The sequence below is a fragment of the Triturus cristatus genome, chromosome 9 (genome assembly GCF_964204655.1).
Source record: "Triturus cristatus chromosome 9, aTriCri1.1, whole genome shotgun sequence".
In the NCBI taxonomy this organism is placed as follows: domain Eukaryota; kingdom Metazoa; phylum Chordata; class Amphibia; order Caudata; family Salamandridae; genus Triturus; species Triturus cristatus.
The window spans coordinates 1,259,308,904-1,259,330,726 of NC_140592.1; the positions used below are offsets into that span (position 1 = coordinate 1,259,308,904).

The following is a 21,823-nucleotide window of genomic DNA, read 5'->3' on the forward strand; positions in this document are numbered from 1 at the left end:
TGGGCTTTTGAGTAGGTAGCCTTGTTGAGGTTTGCGGTTAGAAGGGCTGTTGGGGCAAGATTCTTAAGAAGAGATTTTTTTCAATGTCCAGCCATACTGGGGTGTATCCTTCTGGTGGGACAAGCCAGTATGAGCCTTGTTTTGCTAAGAAAGCAGTCTGGTATAGTTTAAAATCAGCTAGGTTGACCCCTCCCAAGGATTTGTTTAGTCTGAGTTTTTTCCTACTAATTCTTGCTTTTTTCCCTTTCCATAGAAATTTCGAGAGTAGGATGTTCAATTTATGGTGGAAGCCCTCTGATAGAGTGAGAGGGAGCATAGTTATTAAATAGTTCACTAGAGGAGAGATCATCATCTTGATGGTCTCAATCCTACCCCACCAGGTTATGAATCTTGGGGACCATGCATCTAGCAGAGTTTTAACTTTCTCTAGGGTTCTAGTTTCATTGTGTTTGAGCATCTCTAATATAGTGCTGCCACATTCGATCCCCCAATATTTGATGTGTCTCGGTTGCCATGTAAGGCCGGAGTCTCCTAGTATTTCTCGTGTGCAGTGAATATTTAGGGGCTTGACCTCTGACTTATCGCGGTTTAATTTATACCCGGAATGCCTAGAGTATACTTCTATGTTGGCCATTAGGGCTTTCATGGATTCTCTTGGTTTCTCTGTAACAATGAGGATATATCATCCGCGTATGCGGCTAATTTCACATGCATTTCCCCAAAGCTTACCCCGCTTATTTCATTGTTGTTTGATATCCTGAATTAGTGGTTCCAGGGCTAGAAGAAACAGAGCATAGTGCCATAACCATGTTAATATGAGTCACCCAGATTGAAGGATAGCATGCGGTGTTTTAGGAATGACCATGATACTCTGTCAAATGCTTTTTCTGCGTCCAGGGTAATGGCGATAGAGGGGGCAGGGTAATTTTAGCTTTCTCTTGGATATGACATAATCTAGTATTGTCATTAGACATACGATATTTGAGGAACCCTACCTACGAGTTGCTGATTAATTTTGGAAGGATCGCATTTAGTCGATTGGCTAGGATTTTTGCATAAATCTTACAATCTACGTTTTTGTTAAGATGGGCTCTTTCCCTTCCTTCAGTATGATAATCATATTGGCTTCCCTCATTGATTTAGAATTGCAGCCTTCTTTAGCTATGGAGTTAAATAGTTTTAATAAGGTAGGTTGAAGCGACCTGTCAAACTCCTTGTAGAAGGAGGCTGAGAAGCCGTCCGGGGCTTTATTAAGTGACTTGATAGCGCTAGAAAGTTCTTTTTCAGGAATAGGATTCCCTAGCGCAGAGCTATCTACCTCTGATAGTTTTGGTAGGTTTAGTGAATCTAAATATTTTACGCAGGCTTCTGAATCTATTGTTTGTTTATTTTTGTATAGATCCTCGTAAAAAGAATGGAAGGTCCTTAATATTTCGTTTGGTTTGGATATCATTGTTGGCGTCTTTGATCGAGGAGATAGTAAACTGTCTGTTTGTGTTTGAGATATGAGGCCAATAATTTGCCTGCTTTGTTTCCTTCACTGAGCTTGAGTGCCTTGAATTTATTAATCCACACTCCAGCACGTTTGCTCACATTTTTAATATATTCGTATTTCTTGATCAACCGATCGAGGACTTCATTGTTATCTATCTCCACGGTATGTTTTATTTCGAGTGATTTGATTTCTCTCTAGTGATTCAAGTTTTAGATTTAGTTTGTTATTGAGCTGCGCTTTAATGCCAATAATGACCCCTCTGACGGTTGCTTTAAGTGCATCCCACAGGGTGGAAGTGCTTATATCTGGGAGGTTGTTTGTTGCAATGTATTCCTTAATTGCGGTTTCGATTTTCATTTTGTTTACTGGGACAGAAAGTATCTCATTGTTAAAGCGCCACCTTTTCGGGGGTGAGATGGGATGGGTACCTGCAAGTTTGGTGCTGATGCAGGAGTGATCTGAGACCAATTTGGGGGCTATATCTGTTTGGTCTATGAGGTGTGTAAAGATACTTGTGATTAGGGTGTAGTCGATTCTAGAGTAGTTGTGTGGGGCTGAGTAAAATGTGTAGTCTCTTGTATCTGGGTGTTGGAGGTGCCATGAGCCTTAAGTTAAACTTGGAACAGATTCTGTGGAGCACCTCGTGTGAGCGGGTGGGTTGGTATTTGCATTTCGATTGGCGGTCTATAAGGGGATCCAATGGTAAGTTAAAGTCACCGCCTGCTATGATGAGATCATCTTGAGGGAAGCTCTCGATTGAATTTGAGACCTTTTCCCAGAAATTGGGCTCATCGGAATTAGGGCCATAGATGTTTACCACATGGATGGGGTTGTCCCCTCTCTGTAGGTGTGACTAATAGTCTCCTATCTTCATCATGTGTGTGCGAGATAGTGGTGATATTGGATTTTTGGGCAATAAGGGTAATGACACCTTTTTTAGGTCTCGCCTGACCCAGCGCATGCGCTGGTCTGTCGACACTTATTGAGAGGGCTCCAAAAAGTGCTACCAGGCCAGCCTAGAGCTACAGTGCATGTGCGCAGGCACGCGCCCCTCACTTTCACGGCCGCTTTGATGTTTGGTCGCGATCACTTTCACTTTCGTGGCTGCACAGCCGCTTCGCATAGCCAATAGGTCTCACTTTTGGGACCTTATAAGTATTTAGTTATGCAACTGTTGCATGGCTAAACACTTATAAGGGCCCAAAGGCGAGACCTATTGGCTATGCCAATGCTCGTTTCTTGTGGTTTGCCGGTGAGCATGAAATATGAGAGATCCAGTTGTTTGATAAAGCCTACATCCTCCTCTGATAGTTTAGTTTCTTGGAGAAGAATGTTGTCTCCCTTAGTTTTGGCTAAGTACTCAAAGATTTTTCTGCGTTTCACCGGGTGATTGAGTCCTTTAACATTGAGATACAATGCTAAGGTCGTATGCTAAGGTTTTATTCTGAGCCATCTTAGAGACTAGAGGTCGCTATGTAATTGGTTTACCTTGTGGGAGATGTTTGCGTGGAGGTTGGTGCACCCAGCATGTGTATTGTGACTGTGTCGTGCAACTAGGGTCGAGGTCAGCATCTTTTGGAAAGCACTTCTCGCATTGGTGTCAGAGTGCGATCTGTCCCTGAGCAAATATTCAGCGTGGTGTATACCTGATACTACAACATAGAATAAGTGACAAAATTGACATACATAGAATAAAGACAAAAAGGAAACAGCCGTAAGTGCATTTACCCCTGTTCCTCCCCCCTCCCACCCTCCCCTGAGAAAATAGAGTGCAGGAGCTGCGACGGCAGGTCCGGTCCGTCTGTTGGCAGCAAGGAGGGAAATAATTGAACGACGTCTCATCAGGAGAAATATTTGTGAAATAACTATGCAAATTATATAAACATCAAGAAACTTGCGGCTACTTTGTTAGGTAGGTAAGTCATTGTGTAACACATGGTTAATTTTAGATGTAAGCAGCCTGCTGTCAAAATTTGTCAGCTTAGCGCATCAACGTATAACAATTAGGCAATTGATAAGAATATTGTACCACTTGAGAACGTTGAGGTACTTACTTAGAATGTTAACATAGAGCCTTACTTAGAGTGCTTATCTAGATCATAGGATTAACAGAGCTGAGAACAATCGCAGAAATTACAATGAAATGTGTCCGTTCCCATAATAACATCTGAGTTCGTTCAGTTGCATTATCCCACCTATTGGAAACCTCTAAAGTTAGACATTTATGACAGTGTTACGTGGTGTACTAAGAATGAGCCATAGAACACAGATCAAAGGATTCGTTTGTTGGAGGACCCCGCGGAGAGATCCATCTCTTTGGTAGGAGCTTCTTCCAGGTGTCGTGCCAGATCCTGGGGGTCTGCAAAGATATATGGTTTGCCATTTTCCACAATTCTAAACTTCGAGGGGGCCTGTAAATGAAAATTAAATGTTTTTCCCCCTCAGCCTGTCACGCAATTGAAGGAAGCCTTTCCTTATATCAACTGTGTCCTTAGAGTAGTCTTGTGTAAAGGTTATCCGCTGGCCTTCCTAGGTTACTTAGTTTTCCTTGCGAAACTTAGGATGCTGGTATCAAAGTGGTTTGCATATCATGGGGCGGGTACCTTTTCTACTTGAAGGGTTAAACGATGGTATTCTTTGAGCTCTATCCAACTCCAAGCCATGGTGGAAATGTATCCCAGTTATCATGGGTATCCAAGACTACAGGAAGGCCACACATGACCCCGCATCCGCCTCTGAGCCTTCCGGAATACCAAAAATGCGTACATTTCCTCTTCTGTTTCGGTCCTCTAGTTCTGCGTTTTGTTTCGTGAGCTCACTAGTGACTTTATGGAGATGTTTAATTTCTTTGCTAGCCTTGGTGGTCACATCTTCAACGTCTTATTCTTTGCTCTGCGTCGCAGATTTTCGTATTCATAGTATTCATATCTACGCGAATTGCTGTGAGTTCCAGTTGCATGGAGTCCGTATTCTGTTTTGTAGATTTTGCCAGGTCATGGACCGCCGCTATTTTTTTTTAATATCCTGTCCATTGTGCTGCTTGGGTCCGGTTTGGCGAGTCTGAGGTGGTTGTTTCTGGTTTTACTTTCTTGAAAGAAGCTCTGCTTTCTTTGTCTGCCATCTTCTTCACAGAGGCAGTGAGCGGTTGGTATCAGTGTCTCTTCTTTGTAATGACTAGTGGACAGTTGACACTGTTGGCACTGTTGGTATTTAGCTGTTTCTATTGTTGTGTTTTTGATTTTCCACTTGACTTTTTCACTTAGACTCCTCTTGAGCAGTAGCTACATGATGAATGGTGAATATCCGCAATACGTGCAGTACTCAGCAGCACAAGAACCTTTCCCAAGTTGCGTCTGTGCAGCAGTTATGGTTGGCTTGGCGCTTGTGAGGTAAGGACTATTGGCAGGCTTATTGGCAGGTGTATACGTAGAGTGTATGCCGAGTATTCGCGTATACGCAAGGTATTGCGTTTAACTTGATGCAGGTATCCAGTAGTTAACAGTGCGTATGTATCTTGGCAATGCGTATGTATCTTGGCGCACAGTTCACCTCCTCCCAGAGGACTTCAAGAGTATTGCGGAGCTGGAGTAATTTAGAGGCAGCTAGGAGGAAGTCAATAGCAAGCTTGGGGGGTTGCCGAAGTCTTAATGCGTGCACTGGTGTGACTCGCTATTGAAACACTAATGAGCGCAAGTGAGCAAGAGTGAGCACTGACGGCACACCAGGATAGGCACAGGTGCTTCGCTAAACTCAGTTGCTTCTAGTGCCGTCTGAAAGTGTCACAGGTGTCGCGGATGGTCGCTACTGTTTGTTAAAGACAGGGTTTGTTCTCAAGATGTACCTACAGGCCTACAGAGTCCCCGCACGTAGTTATCACCATCTTAAGCCTTCAGGTTTAGCGCCGCCATCTTAGAAACAGGACGCTCGAAACTGCAGGCACCGCGGTTGGTAATGGGTGCTGGTTAACGGGCATACAATGCATACATTGCATACACTGCCAGAGAATCGCCACAGGGTCACCGCAGGATGTTAACGGGCATACATTACATACACTGCCAGAAAATCGCCACAGGGTTTCTGCAGGTGCTCTGCTCTGAGTCACCACTGGTGCCTTCCGGGAGTGTTATAGGTGCCGCAGGTGGTCCCTATTGTTTGCGTCATAAGAGGTGACATCGACTATGTCTACACTACTCGTCGTTAATCCCTCACACTTCAGGTCTACATATTCGTCGCACAGCGGTGTAGCTCCGACTTATGCCGCCATTTTAGGGCCAGGTCGCTCAGTTGCTTCTACAGCAGGCACCGTGGCTGGAAGTTGGCGCTGGGTTTTAGCAGGTAAATGTGGGCACTGACGTATTCAGAGTTGCGCTTCAGATGGAGCAAGTGTTAGCGCTGTAGCATTGAAATATGACTGAGGATGCTGGTGGGGAAGGGAGTAATAGCGGCCATAGCATAGTCAGGCAAATCGCGCTGGCTACTTGCGGTATTGAGTGGGTTGTCAGGCTGCTGAGGCTTTAGTATGAGTCACCCACCTTCATAGCTGGTAGGTAGGTCTTGTAGGATGCTGTATTGGAGCTGTGAGGACACAGATTGGAGTCGATCTACATCGCCACGGACGTTCTGGAGATCGCCGCCATTTTGTGAAGCCTGGTTGAGCTCCGTTCCCCGGTCACCACGATTCTGATTATCGCCTTCCCAAGTGGTTAACACCGTAGGAATCGATCATAGTGTTCCTAATAACATCACTAGAAGAAGCCAGGTCCTCGCTTCGTTGTGTACCCGTTTTTTTCTCCTGAATATCGCCTGGCTCGCTCCTCCGTTCGCTGAGAGACGGGTCTAGGCAGCCATTACCGCTGCTGTCCAAGCCACACCCCCCGACCTGGTACATCTCAAAAGGGCAGTTTACGATACTGCAGTGTGCCCAGAGATTTGGCAATATCGTGTTGGTTTTGATGGTCAGTAAAGTCTCAATATGCTTGCCTAATAACGACTCTCCATTGTACGCCATGTCCAGGATTTTGGTCTGAACCTCCAGCCTGACTGTTGCTTTCAGCCATCCCTGGCGTCGAACTGCTGCGCAGGCTAGCTTTTGAAAACTAGTTGTAGCTATATTCATCGCACAGTCGATGACCTCTGATGCTACTCGCTCTTTCTTGTGGGATTTTACTTGCTTTCCTTTCCAGTTGCTTGTCATCCGGAATGAAATCCAACATAGATGCCAAATCTGACCACAACTGCCAATTGTATCGACCCATAATTGCCTAGGCATTGGCAGCCCAAATTGTGATGGCAGACTTGGAGGAGAAAGGTTTCCCAGTAGCATCTAATCTGCATCCTTCTTTGTCAGGATACTCCGTATTTGGCGTTTATGGATTTCTGGATAGTCTCTGTGCAGCTTGGTATACAACAGAGTCTGCCTTGGGATGCCCAGTGAGGCATGCTGGGGAATCCTTAGAGGCCCTTTATTTTTTGTCAGTTCGAGGCAGGACAGCAGTCGCCTGAAGCGGACCTTTAGCCGTTCCTACCAAATCTAATCAATTATAGGTATGGCACGTACTGATTTTCTGGTTTGCTCCTTCAAATCGTATTAGTCCGACTGCTTCAACGCCATAGTAAGGTGAAATCTAGGGGCTACTCTCTCCATTAGATTGTGGAACCCTTCAATATCCTCTGTTGAAGTCAATTGGATGATGTGGAGGTGGAGACGGTGTAGGGATTATGTAATTATCCCACTCATTAGTCGTCCATGTCAGATCTTGAATCTCGCCCTCTTCACCCTCTGTCAGAAGAGCATGGATCTTCCCTTGGACGTAAAGGCGCTGATGGGCGCGGAGTTATCCTTGGTGTGAATGGAGATGGCATATTTGGATGCAGGTTGTATTGGCGGAGTAATAGGAAGTTCGTTCTGTGGTTGAGGAAATCTTTCTGTAGTCTGACTGCATCGCTTGCAGGTCCTCAATTAAGGAACCGGTATGTGTGCAGTCTCCTGCCTAGGTAGTCTAGCATAGTTCCCATAAGGCTCAAATTGTCTTGAACAGGGCAGTAATGTTGATAATACTGCTCTTCATCATCCTAATCTTCGTCCTAAATTTTACATGGAGATCAGACGGGCTGTGTGCTGTGCCAAAAAGTACCTTGTCAGAGTCCTGAAGATCCAGTATGTGACTTAGTGGTAACGGAGACATGTTGCTTGGTGAGGTTATCTCGGGACGTAAAAATGTAATGTGCACTTTGATGTATACTCTCATGGACAGTGTCCTCTGTTGGCTAGGGTTGTCTTTCAAAACTGTCATCTACAGTTTCATCGCCGATGGATGTCTCGTCAACGAGGCCCCCGTCGACGTGACCTGCAGTGGCGATTCTCTTGTCAACGCTGTGTCTAAAGGCGCCACAGTTATTTTATTGATGGACTCTTCAATGGTGACGACCAGGCCATCATGGACTGTTGAATTGCAGTCTATCGGAGCATTGATGACAGATGTAGTCGAAGAGATAGAAGTGTTGTTCTTGTCGCTGCCTCTTGCGTCGCCAACGGGGACTTCTGAGAGGATTTGTTTCCCTGTATTAGAAGAGCAGGCCTGACTGCATACTTTCTCCTTGTGAGAAGAGTAGATGGGACCGATAAGGCTGAGGAGACTTGAGTGTTTCTCCTTTTTTGACAGTCCTTAGCCCTGAAGGTTTTTATACGTTTTCTGGCCCCTTCAGAAATGTCCTCATGGGACCTGGCTCTTTTGTAAGACTTATGAAAGGCCTCGCGGTCCTTATCAGAAGATGACTTGTGTGATTTTGTTTGTGAAGCCACAATAGTAACCTCCCCTCGCTATCCTTCAAGGTTTTAGAGCAAAAAGTGACATTTTACACTGTTTTACTTCATGTTGGGGATGGAGGCAGTAAATACAGTCCTTATGTGGGTCATACACATGAACCCTTTTCTTCCCACAGGTCTTGCAGGGAGGAAACAGTTCTCTTCCTTCAGACATGGTAGTAGAAATATAAAGCTGTAGTAGTTTGCAGAAAAACTGAGCAGAGCTCTGGGAGACTCCATACACACAAAGTGTAGTGAAATTCTGAGTGATTCAGCCTCTCTTGGAATTGTTCTAGAGGGTGCTAGCTATTGATTGGTTCTATATGAAGTTTGGTCCTATTAATGGCCTAGTGACATTATAGCCTATGGTAATTGTACATACTACCTGACTATGGTACTGTGGGACTCCCATCTCGACAACAGGGAATGATTCACGCATGCAAATCTATGAAAGATACCCCAATACTGGATAGGTACCTTTTTTTTCTCTAAGCATCTTGGCAAAGTGGTTTATTGGAAAACGAAAGCCATTAGATAGCAATTGAAACCGCTCCTTATTTTGTTATAAATTCATACTATTAGAAATAAGAACAGTTCAGTTGTGACACTTCACATAGAGCATATACGCTTCAATATATTTACTCTTGCTTTATACATGTAATACATTTTGTTTGCTATATTCATTTTTATGTAATGCAGCTGTAAGAGGTGTAGAGTATTTCAATTGGTAATGATTTGTACCACAAGAACCATTTACTAATGGATGTGTTAAAGGGACCTCTTTTTTCCATTTGATTATAAGCTTGAACGTTCACTTCTTTCAGGTCATTCAGCAAGCAGTGGAAGATCGTCGCAGATATATTGCGAGAGCTTGTTCTTCAGATTGACACGCAGTCGATCTCCAAGCTAGTCATTAATCGGACTGATATCTGGGGTAGTGCTGTGATGGCCTTCCGACACCGAAACTTCAGTGCGATAAAAACTCTCAAGGTCACCTTCACTGGACACCAGGATCAGTCAGAAACGAAGGATGTCGAGGTGTCGAATCACGAGTTCTTCCGCCATCTCATGCAATGTCTACAGAACTCCTCTGTGTTTGAGAAGTCCTCTCCGAAGAACTTGTCTTACGACTTCCGAGGTAATTTTATGTAAATACTTCATTATTATTAATTAATGCTTATAGAGCGCATCTGACACCCTATGGGTAACCTGGCGTTGTGATACTGGTGTCTCGCTGAGTGTGTAAACTGTGTCCCTGCCGGCGGAGGGATTAGAAAGAACGTGCTCGGGGATAGATCCAGGTTTTTATCCTTTCTCTAAACTGCAAGATTTTATCTATTTGTCTAATGTCAGATGGAATTTTATTCTAGAGGCGGGAGGCTGCCGTACCAAATGCCCTGCCTCCAGATCTGACTTTCCTGATTCTGGCCACCTTCACCAGATTGGCCGAAGAGGAACGCAACACTCGGGGAGGCACATACCATGTGAACTTCTCCTGCAAGGCTTTGGGACCTTGTCCATGTAAGGCCCTAAACACTATACACAGCGCCTTGAATTGTATCCTCTGCGAGACTGGAAGCCAGTGCAGCTCAGAGAGGTCCTGTGAGGCGGAGAAACTGCGAGGTTTCCGTAGTCCCAGTTTGGCCGCCATGGTCTAAATTCTCTGCAATCTCTCAATCCGATATTGTGGTGATTCCAGTAACAGACATGTATTAATCCATTTATAGCCTTTTGTTACCTCCAGTGAATAAATGGGAAGCACTGAACAAAGTACATCTGTTGTGAAACCCACATTTGGCACTAGAAATGGACAAGGAAGGAGTTCAAGTCTAAACCTGTGAACTTATTTAATGAGAAGTTATTGAAGGAACTAGTGATATACATAAAAACTTGAATGTGTTGAAAATTGGGTAAATAAGCTTGTAAGATAGTCTGTTGGAAAGTTACAAGGCAATGGCACCTACAGGCAATTCATGGGGGTAGATCTGCCCTGAGAGTGTGGTTCTCATGCCTAGTTATGTCCACTAGCAACATGGTTTGTTACAAGTATAAGAAAGTAATAATTGCGGGTGCTTATGCAAGTATTAAGGAGCAGTGTGTGCTATATGGCAAAAGAATGTGCTGAAAATGTAGTAAGTGTGATGTTGCATGCTACACAATGTAAAAGGTCCTAAGAGTGAGTCAATGAGATGTTGAATATACAGTGCCGGTTGATTCTGGGTACAGGCAGAAAATCTCATACTTGGATTAAATCTGGTAATAGGAAAAGATGAGTGAGGAATGGCATATCTTGAAAATTCTAGACAGGTGCATTTATACCAGGGGCATGAAACCCTTTCTGTAGTAAAAGCTACTTCTGACGGGTGAAAATCATTGAGCTTCTGAAGGTCAAACATCTCTCGCATTACCAGACACCCCCGTGCCCAACTTTATCGACTTAAAGCCTAATGTCCATAGAGCCACATGTTATGGTTTGAATAAAAAAAGTACTTTGACTAGGGGAACTATGACAGGACTGCAATGTGTCAGTGTGGTCTTTGGGGATGTATGAACGTGTGCGATGAATGGGATACACATGTATGGGTGATTAAGAGCCAGTGGTGTATGCATTTGTGGCACAAGACATGCCTTTCACCATATGTGGCACCTTTAAATGTATAACACAAACATACAACCATTTTTTTTATGGGAGACATTGGTGGCCGATTGCATCCTATTGGTTGGGCACGCCAGGTGGCACATGCAAGCTCTGCAGTGGGATCTTCAGTTCCTGTGGACCCAACATCAGGGGTACTTCTCTGAACACGTTGAAATTTCTGAGGAGACTGCAAAAGATCTGCAGTGGTGGTTACTGGACTGCTGTTGGGTCAGTGGTAGACTTCTCCTATCCCAGCCAGGAGCTGACAGTAGTGATCGCTGGATCGCTTCTTGGCGGGGTGGCCAACTGGGAGAGATGGAAATCAGGTGCCTTTGGTCTCCAGTGCAGTTGCAGCTTAACATCAGTCTTCTAGGGCTGAGTGAGGGCCATCCAGTTGGTGTTGAAAGCCTTCCTTCCGTCCATCAAGGGGAAGCTGGTGCAGGTGCTCGTGGACATCACCACCACTATGTGCTATTGCAACCCAACCCCACTTTTTGCAAGTCATGTGCTAGGAGGACTTTCACCTCTGGAAATGGCTGGACCACAAATTAATTTTTCTGATGGTGAACAACCTAGCAGGATCATTGAATGCCAGGGGGCATGAACTCAGCATCAATACCTAGCAAATCACAAGTGGCAGCTACACCCAGAGGTTGCGCAAGATCTCTTCCACGTGTGGAGAGAACCTTGGCTCATTTTATTTGCCACCGCTGCGAATGCAACAGGGCAGGGTTCTGCACCGTGGACTTCTCAATCTCCAACTTGCGTGGAGATTGAGCGGTGACAGTTGAACACCTTTGGCCATTCTACGAAGGTGGGAGATGTCATTTTGCCAGCCAGGCATTCCTAAACAAAAACTGTAGATGCCTGTCATTGAAACAGATTTGTGATTTGGTACGGCACTCGCCAGATTGACCCCCTCCAAGCCAAATTGTCTGGCGTTGTTTGTTCAGTTTCTTGCCCATCAAGACTTTGTTCTGGGCATTGAGTGTTATTTGTCAGCCTACTTACAGTTGCCAGATCAGCCCTCTTTGTTTAAATCACCAGTTATGATGCAATTTTTAAAAGGGCTTCAACACGTTTGCTCATTTTGTCATGCCCAATGGGACCTTTAACTAGTCTTGACTTATTTGATGTGCACTCTGATGAAGCCGCTTCACAGCTGTCCGTTATGGCTTCTTACCATCCGGACTGTTTTCCACATTGGCATCACCTCGGCATGGCGTATTAGTGAGCTTCATAGCTTTGCATCGATCCAGTTTACACTTTTCCCCAGAGAACTGATTCTGTAGACACAGGCATCCTACCTGCCGACAGTTGTGATGCCGTTCCACGTCGGTCAAGTCCATCATCCTGCTTGCGTTCTATTCTCCGCCTCACCCCTCTAAGGAGGAGAGACTTCATTGCTTGGACTCTTAGAGCACTGAGCTTCTACATAGATCATACCAAAGACCACTGGGTGGATGATCAGCTCTGTGTGGGCTTCTCTAGAGTGAAAAAAGGCAAGGCTGTGTAGAAGAGAATCGTCTCCTGCTGAATCGTGACCTGCATTAAGATCTGCTACATATTGGCCAAAAAGCAGCCTCCAGAAGCACTGCATGCTCATTCTATCCGGGTCAACACTGCTACCACTGTTAGTACGCAGAACCCATGTCCTAGACATATGCCAGGCAGCTCTGTGGGCGTCCCTCCAAACGTTTCACAAAGCCTTATTGTCTGGACAGTCCGGGTTGCCCATAGGGGCCTTTTGACCGCTCGTTCCTGCAGGACTTTCTGGTTTGAGTCCATTCACTGACCCACCTCTGAATACGTATTGCTTTGGTATCTATTCAAATGCAGAGGAATCTGCGGCCTGAAGTCTCGATCAGAAGAACAAGCCACTGAGCCTCCTCATCAACCCTCCCTTCCTCCCCTTTCTGTGATTGGACTCTTATCGGCTAATAAGATCCCAAGTTTAGGATTCTGCACATTGGTCACATCAATTTGCTTTTGGGACTTTGGGGATGCAGGCAGTTGCAAAACAGACGTTATCATGCAAGAGTTGGTCCTGTTTACAGCCCGCATGTCATTCTGGAGCCACCTTCCAGAATGCAAAGGGACTGCTGAAAATGATCCATATCCAGTCTGATGCCTAGGGAATATTGAAAAGGTGAGGAGTCTAGTCTCTACTAAAAGGGCATTAACGAAGATAAGTTACTTGTTTATCTTGAACATATGTGGGTAGATGTACACCCTCTATATAATTTCAGTGAGCTGTTGGGTATGCTGAGGAAGGAATGTTTTTTTTTCTTCATGTGATTTAATTTATGCATGTCACTAAATTGAGCTCTTCATCTAATCCTATAACTTTGTTTATGACACGGCTGAGTAGTGTGCCGTTTTGACTGGCATTGGTCATTGTGGTGATGCATAAAATCCTTGAGGAGAGGGTAAGTGTAAGTTACTTCCGGGAGGATATCATAGGGGGAGAGGGAAATGATGGCGTGCATGTTGTGTTGGAAGGTTGTGCTTGTGTCCTATTGTCTGTAGCTGTATCTGTGCATTACCTGCTCCACTGTTACTGTATTCCCTTTTGTAAACTGAATGTGTTGTACTGTGCAATAACATTGCTAGTAACACTGAAGAGAGTGAGGAGATGTTAGAAAGAGGCAAGTTAGTGGGTCCCTGAGGGAAGATGGCTTTACTATGACAGCGATGCATTTACCTGTCCTTGATTATGACCCTCTTTGGATTACCAGCTAGCTCTTGGTGCATTTTGATGGCTCCATCTAATGACTGAGTGGACTGAAAGGGCTAATTGGAATGTTGTCCATGGTTGAAGCTCGAGAACTTGAGTGGAGCACTGGATATAAAGGGTATGCACATTAGGCATGGTAGCTTGGTGAAATGATGGAGCTAGTTTGATTTTACCTAATAAAGCGGACCATCACCCAAAAGGGTCTCTTGTGGAGGGCGTGAAGAAAGGTAGCCGTTCCTTTAAGCTCTGTCACTTGACGATTGCCTGTTCATTTTCTAGTAAGTTACATTTAACCTACTAAGAAGAACATAAGGTTAGTCTGTTTTTCTTACGACTCAATATAGCACCCTCCTTCACGCCCTCCACAAAAGCCTTATAAATAATGCAACAAGGCTTCATACTGGTCTGAATTTGTTTTTCCTAGCAATGGCTCTAGTTCCTCTTGGTGGAGCTGTGACTCCTCCAAATGTGGCATCATCGTAGTATATCTGTTCCTGTTTTTCCCATTCCTCATCAACACAGCCCGTAGCTTGCTCCTGGTCTCTCTCTGTCAACATTCTCACCAGTCTTTGGTCTAATGTTCCCCTTGAAGAGCCTCAGGCTTCAAATCCTGCACACAATACCGCAAGATGTGCCTTTTAGATCACTACGATGAATGCATGTCATATCTTGGGTCGGGACAAAACACTGCAGCTTACAACTCTTCCACCTCCATACAACTAAAGGCCATCAGGGATAGGGAGGCTGTGTTATTTCTGGCTAAGGCATGCAACAGCACTCTTTTGCCCTTGTGTCCTGTTCCAGGGAATGTCTGCGTAGGAGCTCCCACCACACACACAAAAATCACCATAGTAAGCAGAAGTCCTCTTCGTCATAGATGTCCCATTTCCAAAACAGTTTGGAGCCTCGGACGACGGACTCTTCCTCAACATCTGCTAAACCCCTGATGCCTAAGTAGCCCAGACCTCGGGCTAGTTATAGCGGGTCTTTTCAGGACAAGACATACCCTAGTCACACAAGAGCATTGTATACCCTGCTGTACAGTCTGTATGGGTGGTCTATCAGATATTATCTTTTTTTAATTGCATATTAAAACTGCCCTTGGTCTCTGCAGCTTTTTGCTCTATATTTAGAGCTAATCATTCGAGCTTTTGAGATTATCAACTACTTTTCCCTTTTTACATCTACACAAAAAAGAAGCCTACGCTGATATTGCTATTCTGGCTTTATATCCTAGTACTTAATCAGGAATCGAACAGTTGGCAGCGCAATTAGGCCCAGTGTCTGGCTATAAGCTAAACATTGAAAAGACTGTCTAATGTATCCCCAGCAGCATTAGATTCTCGCTTTAAATTAGCTACGTATCGGGGTGGGTCATCCAATTGTATACATGTGTGGAATATCCTCTAACAGTGATGCACTACCCTGAACATCTGTTGCGACATTCAGAATATGGGATAGAATATACTTGGGGTCGATCGACAGATGCAACATGATTCAGATGATCGCCTTGCCTCACTATATTGATTTGTTGCGGTCGGTTCTGCTCTATCTCCCTAAAGCATTTTTTAAAAAGGTGAAAGCAAGTTGGCAAACGTTTATTTGGCAATACAGGAAACACTCTTGTGTGATTTATTTTCTGAAGTCTTATAACTCCCTCGTAATGAGAGGAAGGGTGTTTCCATTGCTCTGGCTGTACTATAGTTCTCCCTGCATTTTTAGATTATCTGTCGTTATTGGAAGGAAGGAATGGTCCCTTGGTGGCTTTTTTCGCAACTATCAATGCTTTGGCCAATTCATTGTTCTTCTTGCTAGGTCTGGTTTATACACCCTACTTTAAGCACACCATATTTAAATACTTCGGTATATCGGAACATTTGGTAGATAATTAAGGCAATTTATAACCTGTCCAGCTTTATTCAATGTACTTCAAATGATTACAATCCTAATATGCAGTCATTTGCGCATTCAAGCTATTTATACTGCTGGCAAGGTTTGTACATTAATGCCTTAAGTCAATTAGAGAAGGAATTACACTTGTCGAGGCTAGAGACTGAGTATGCAATGTCTAAGCTGTAGCTGGTGGATTTTCTTTTGCATTTTCCATCAAACAAGATAGATCTTGCATGAAATAAATTCTTGGAATTCTTCCTGAAGGTACCTATGCGGAGGTTTATACATATTTTATTTAGACAAGGATCATAACTTTGATCACCTTGCTTCTAAATAGACCAGGAATATGGGTATTACATTGTCGGAGGATATTAGGTTGAGTAACCAGTTGGCACATCCTTCTTAAAGCCTCACACCTTAAAGTTCATCACTTTAAAATAGGATTTATATTGTACTCCTTATAGATTGTACTGATGGGAACTACTTTCGCTGCCACTGCACAGAAGCAGATACCCACGTTTTTGCATCCTGTCAATTAGATTTTACTAGACCCCAATGGTCCTTCAACTTAACCACTTAATGAAGACTGATAATTGTTGGCATTGTAAAATATTAGGCCACTCAGCCAGGGTTCCCTTCTCGAAGGAAGGGGTCTTCATGTTTTTTGCTAGTGCTTTTGCAAGACTGCCTGGCTTCAAAATGATGCACATTGATGATCACCCATTTTGTTATCAATTGGGAGGCAGTTGTGACCGACTGCTTGATCATCCTGTTGATCTGCCAGGACGTCTACCTTCACTCCCTGTCATACCTCAGTCGTGAGGCCTGCTGTATGCTTTCCCTTTGATTCTGATCGCCAAAGACTGGTTGAGACTATCTTCATGCCAGCAATATTTGGCTTACTTGAAAAAGGGGCTATCTAAGTGCTACCTGTGCAAGAGCGGGTCTGAAGATGTTCCCTTTACTTCCTGGTCACCATGAGAGGAGGAATGTCTAATGCTTATTCTCGCTCTGTCTTCTGAACCTGTTCAACCAGCAAGACCAGTTCAAGATGTTGTCCCTGAGCCAGGCCCTGTTGGTCTTGAACTCTGGAGATGGGTTGCTAGTGAAACTACAGGGCTTCTATTGCCATCTTCCACTCCTTCCCGACTACAGGCATTGCCTAAGGTTTACAGTGTGATCCTAACATTTTCAGTTTGCTGTCCTCCTGTTAAAACCAGCATGGGTTCCATGCGTCTTTACCAAGGTACTGTTGGTCATGGCATCTTTTCTGCAGAGCCATGTAATTCATTGACTGACTGGAGGAGGAGTCCTTGAAGCTGGTCTTGGAACACCCCCAGTAGGCAATGCATCTCTCCCACTCCCTGGGCTTCTCCATACACAGGCTGGCCTTTGTGGTAGTATTCAGCACAACTCTTAATGAAAGAAAGTTCTCGTCCACCGAGGATGCTTTTGATGCATCTCAAGCTTATATCCTATTCCTGCAGGTCTTGCGCCTGCTAGGCATATGGCCTTGTTCATCCTATTGCTGCCTCCCACCAAATGGCTGCCCTTCAGAGGTGCCTGAAGAGGCAATAGCTTAAACAACAAGGATGTGGGTGCCTGAAGAGGCAATATCTGCAACACCAAGGATGTTTCTAGTCTCGAGTAGAGATTTCTTAACCTTATGAGAGGTTACCTTTTCAGTCCAGCACCCGTTCAGGCTACTGTGTTCTGGATGCATGCTTGCTACTCTATGGTGCTCATCTGGGTGATATGACTGAGGGGGGCATTGTGGTCTGTATCAGAACAGGACCTGCACGTGAAGGTACTCAAGCTGCCTGCTGTCCATCTTTCCCTGAAGGCCTTTCTCCCTTCCATTTCATGAAGCAGCGTCCAAATTGTGTTGGATTATGCCACCTGTCTCCATTATATCAACAGACAGGGCTGTGTGGGGATTGTCGGACGTTCATTGGGAAGCAGTCCAGATATGGACGCAGGCTCAGGGAGGGGGGGAAATCTTCCCAGTAGCAACTAGTTTGGCAGGCTCCCTTGGCATGAGAAAGGATACTCTGTCACCTTCCACTGGCAGACCACAAAACAATGGCTCCACCGACTAAGTGGCTATGGGGTTGTTGTCCAGTTTCGGGCTTTCATTTGTCACTTGTTCAGCAGGGTCTCGCTGTGGCTCCAGGCTTTCTGGCAGCCCTGTCTGCGTTTGTGACTTCCTGACCTACCTTCCCTGTTTGAGTTGACACTTGTTGCTTATTTTCTGAAAAGGCTGCTAAGTAGTTTCCTCCCATTGAGTTTATTTTCCTTCATTCTGATTTGTTGACATCTCCATTCAACTCAGCACACGTTTTCCTGATTCAGCTTTTTACTAAAAATAGTTCTGTTGGTGGCAATCACTTCTGGTAGTGTCTGAGAATGTCAAGGCTTCTCTGTTTGTCCACCCTCCCCTGTCTCCTACTCTAACAAGCATTGGCATAGCCAATAGGTCTCGCCTTTGGGACCTTATAAGTGTTTAGTTATCCAGCACAATATCCTTGGTGCAACAATATCAACTGTTGCATAGCTAAACACTTGTAAGGTCCCAAAGGCGCGACCTATTGGCTATGCCAACGCTTGTTTAAAAGAGATGCGGCCTGGCAGCATGAACGACAGGGAAGCAAAGGAGAGGGTTGGAGAGAAGCACTGGAAAAGGGGCTAGGGTGAGGCAGGTGCAATGGGCAAGGACAGAAACAGACTGGGGGTGAAGGAGGAGGAAGCAGTGGATAGGGTGTAGGGAGGAGAAAGCATCACTGTGCACAGGTGGAATAAAAAGCAGCTCACAAGAAAGCAAGTGGGGGAGGCAGGGGCAACATGGAAGATAGATGGAATAAAGAGTAGCTCACGCGGCAGAGAGCAAGTGGGAGAGCAACACGGAGCGCTTGAAGGTGCTGGCAATTTACGGAGGAGAAAATTGCTTATGGAGAGATGCTGAAAACTCAGCATATGGAGACATGCAGAAAACACAGCATCTTGTGGAGTGTTTAAAGAAAAAAAGTAGTTCCCTTAACGTGAGAAGGAAGGATACAAGTCAGCCAATCAAAAGGATGGTAAACAAGATATACAGGGGAGATACAAACACAAGAAGAGAAAGATAAGCCATTGAATAAGAAGCATGCAAATTAAAATTACAATAAAATCTACCAATGCTAAGCAGCTGGTGGGCGTCAAGCCAACTGTAAGTTTTGGGTATGGTCTACAAGAGGCTTTCGCCTACCAGGGGGGGAGACTTAAAAAGAGCTCTTGCATATTCACTTTTTGTCATGGCCACAATGTTTTACTTAGATTTGGCTCACGCCATGCAGTGATGTAAAACGGTTACGTGTCGAGTATGAAAACATCCCCTTCAGTTTTTTTTCATTGCATTCTGAAAATTGTAAAGAAGTTTCTTGTTTAAGGAAACAAAATAAAATTGAGTACCAGAGTAAAAAAAAAAACCTTTATATGCCGCAACTTACAATTTCATCATTTGGTCAAAGACATTCCCACCCCCCTCCCCCCCCCCCCCCCCCCCCCCACCCCCCCGAGAGGTAATAATTATGATGCTAACAGTTTTAAATCTTGAGAAAACTGCACCTCACTCTATTAGTCACAGAATTCTGACATGCTGTAATACAGCTGACTCAGGTGATCAACTTGCAATGTACAGCAGTAATACATTCAATGGACAGAAGGCCCTTGGTAAATTTGTTACAGGGTGAATCAGAAGAGCACTGACTCAGCAAAATCGCTTCTGGGGCTCATGGATTGTGTAGTTTAGGGTTTGCGTTTAGCATGTGCGAACCTGCTGACACGCAGATTAGCTCATGGAGAACACTCCATACAGGCCATGGAGCAGTCTCCCTCTACCCTTGCTATGACTAACAGTGTTTAAATACTGTTCTGGAGTACCTGAACGTGTTAAACCAAATTATTTACTGCCCGAGTTGGGAAATTAACAGGATCACCCTCAAAACAAAACATGCAGAGGGTGCGTGTGGAGAAATATTTTTAATTGTAAGGTGAAGGAGAGGAGGTGACAAGCTGGGTTGTGAAAAGTGAAAGTGATCACGCTGGAAGGGAGGCAGATGGCGGCTGCGCGTGTGAACGCAAGCGCTAGGCCACCAAAAGCCTGTGGCAGCACTTTGAAAACCCCGATACTAAATGTCTCGCAGCGCATGCACTGGCTCAGCGAGACCTAAAAAGTTGGTCCTGTGCACCCTTCTTACCCTCTGTGGTGTCTGCTTTCAGTATGGCTTAGTCCATCACCCTTTAACCTTCCCTCCTTCTGCATCCACCAAAGGAGGAGAGACAGCTGCTTAGGCTGGACTCTACTTATGCAGTGTACTGCTACATGATCACCTGCGTCCGGGCAGAGGTGACAACTAGCTTATTGCATGCTAAGGGAGGAAAAGGAGGTGACCAGATGTACCATTTCCTTTTGTTTTTTAACCACTCTGTTTCTCAACTTCTCACTGTTACAGAAATAGAACATCCAGAGACAGTGTTACATATGCCAGCTCATATTGCACAACATGACTGCCATCATATTTCAGCTAAAAAATAGAACAACCCTAAGAAAACCGGCTGAGGTGTCATAAGAGGAGCTACCGGAGGCCGATGACCTTGTGAAGTTCTGCCATGCAGATTAGTTCCAGGGCATACCTGGGACTGGTTGACCTTGATCTGTCCAGTTTCTACGGTTTTGAAGGGCAACCTCTCAATTCTGTTGTGGACCAGCACCATCGATCTCTCAAGGGCATAAATAGACCAGACTTTACCCCGCCATAAATGAATGGGAGGATTGGCCAATTGTTTCTTGACCATTCTAACCAGTAGCTGGGCTATCAAACATTGCATTCCAGTGTGTTGGTGACTGGTATCATCTTCTAAGTAACTTGTATGCATTTTCCCCATGTGAAGTGCTGATTGAGGTCATCAACTCTCTCTGCCATATTTTTACCCTTAATACATCTGGGATTTCATGGCCCAGTTCCTTTTCCCAGAGGGCATTGTAGCTGTTTGGTCCTGGAGTCCAAGTCTTTGATGCCTCGTTGCAGCCAGGTTATCCCCTTTCGCAGATTCGCGATATAGTTGCACAAGCATTTTTCTCTGTTCTAGCCTTATCCTTCTGATTGAGACCTCTAGCCGCAGATTCCTTACCTCAGAATTATCCCAAGGTATCAGACTGGATCTGCAAATTTTTCTTGAGTACCCCTGTGCGCCAGTAGGTGGCGTCATTCAGCTCAGATTGGCGTCTGCGCCGAATGTGACGCGCGCAGTGCCTATAAAGGCACCACCCCAACTTGCTGACGTCCGTTCCATTTTTTATGCGCCAGTGCGCTCCGATCCAGTAAGGGCTACCCCTTAGTCATTCTTGACTAATTTTTGTCAATGTTTTGTCAAAGCTTTTTGAGGTATTTTCCTCTTGGTGTGGTAGAAAATGTAATTGAAGGCCGGGTTCAAGCCCTGCGGTGTCTATTACTGCTCGATGTCTGTGACAGAACTGCACCTTGTGTGCCTGAGGTGCCTCAATTGCGACCACGCCCTGAAGGCCTGCTACAATTGTGGCGCCATGCACCCGAAGACCTTGAGGAAGTAATCCTTCAAAGTCCTGGCTGCTCGACCTGCGATGCCACAACATTTCAGATCCCAGTGAAGAAGGTCCCAGAGTGGTAATGGAGTTCAAGAAGCTCATCGCACTAGTTTGTCAGGTCATTTGGGTAAGTCACAACTCAAGAAGAATGTTTTGACGTCGCAGCATCTGTCAGCTGACAAGACGAGGGAGTGTCACTCGAGGCCTGGCTCTGCAGTTCAGCCAGCGCCTGGGTCAGCTTTGAGCCTCCCCGCGTCTACCGGAGCCAGAGCGACCCCCACCCAAATATAAGCCAGACGCCGACTGGAGTCATGCTGTCCAGGCTAGAGTCTGAACCCTATTCCTATGGGTTAGGACACTGAAGAATGGCAGGGGTTGCTGAACCCTGAAGCCCTATGACTCCTTGAACTGGTGTGAGCTTCTAGGTGAAGCCTATGGACTGGACACTTCTCCAGATACTGGCATGTTTTCTCCCCCTACTGTCCCTATGGAGGAGGGAGCGTAATTTGCAATGGTGGTGCGGAGGGAAACTGAGGTCCTTGACGTTATCTTACCCTCTGTGGCAGTCCAGACTAATGTCTTGATGTAAGTGCCTCGGCCGGAAGTGCCCCCTTCCGAACCACTTCTCCCATTTAACAAATAACTTACTGATG

General features: G+C 45.1%; 1 protein-coding gene across 2 annotated transcripts in view; it reads left to right on the plus strand.

Annotated features, from left to right (window-relative positions):
• Positions 1 to 21,823, plus strand: part of G2E3 (G2/M-phase specific E3 ubiquitin protein ligase) — a 504,970-nt gene that overhangs the window by 432,589 nt on the left and 50,558 nt on the right. For both annotated transcript variants that reach the window (XM_085627367.1, XM_085627368.1), the window contains one exon: positions 9,125 to 9,438. In XM_085627367.1, coding sequence (XP_085483493.1) covers positions 9,125 to 9,438 — 314 coding nt within the window. The remainder of the gene's footprint in view (positions 1 to 9,124; positions 9,439 to 21,823) is intronic.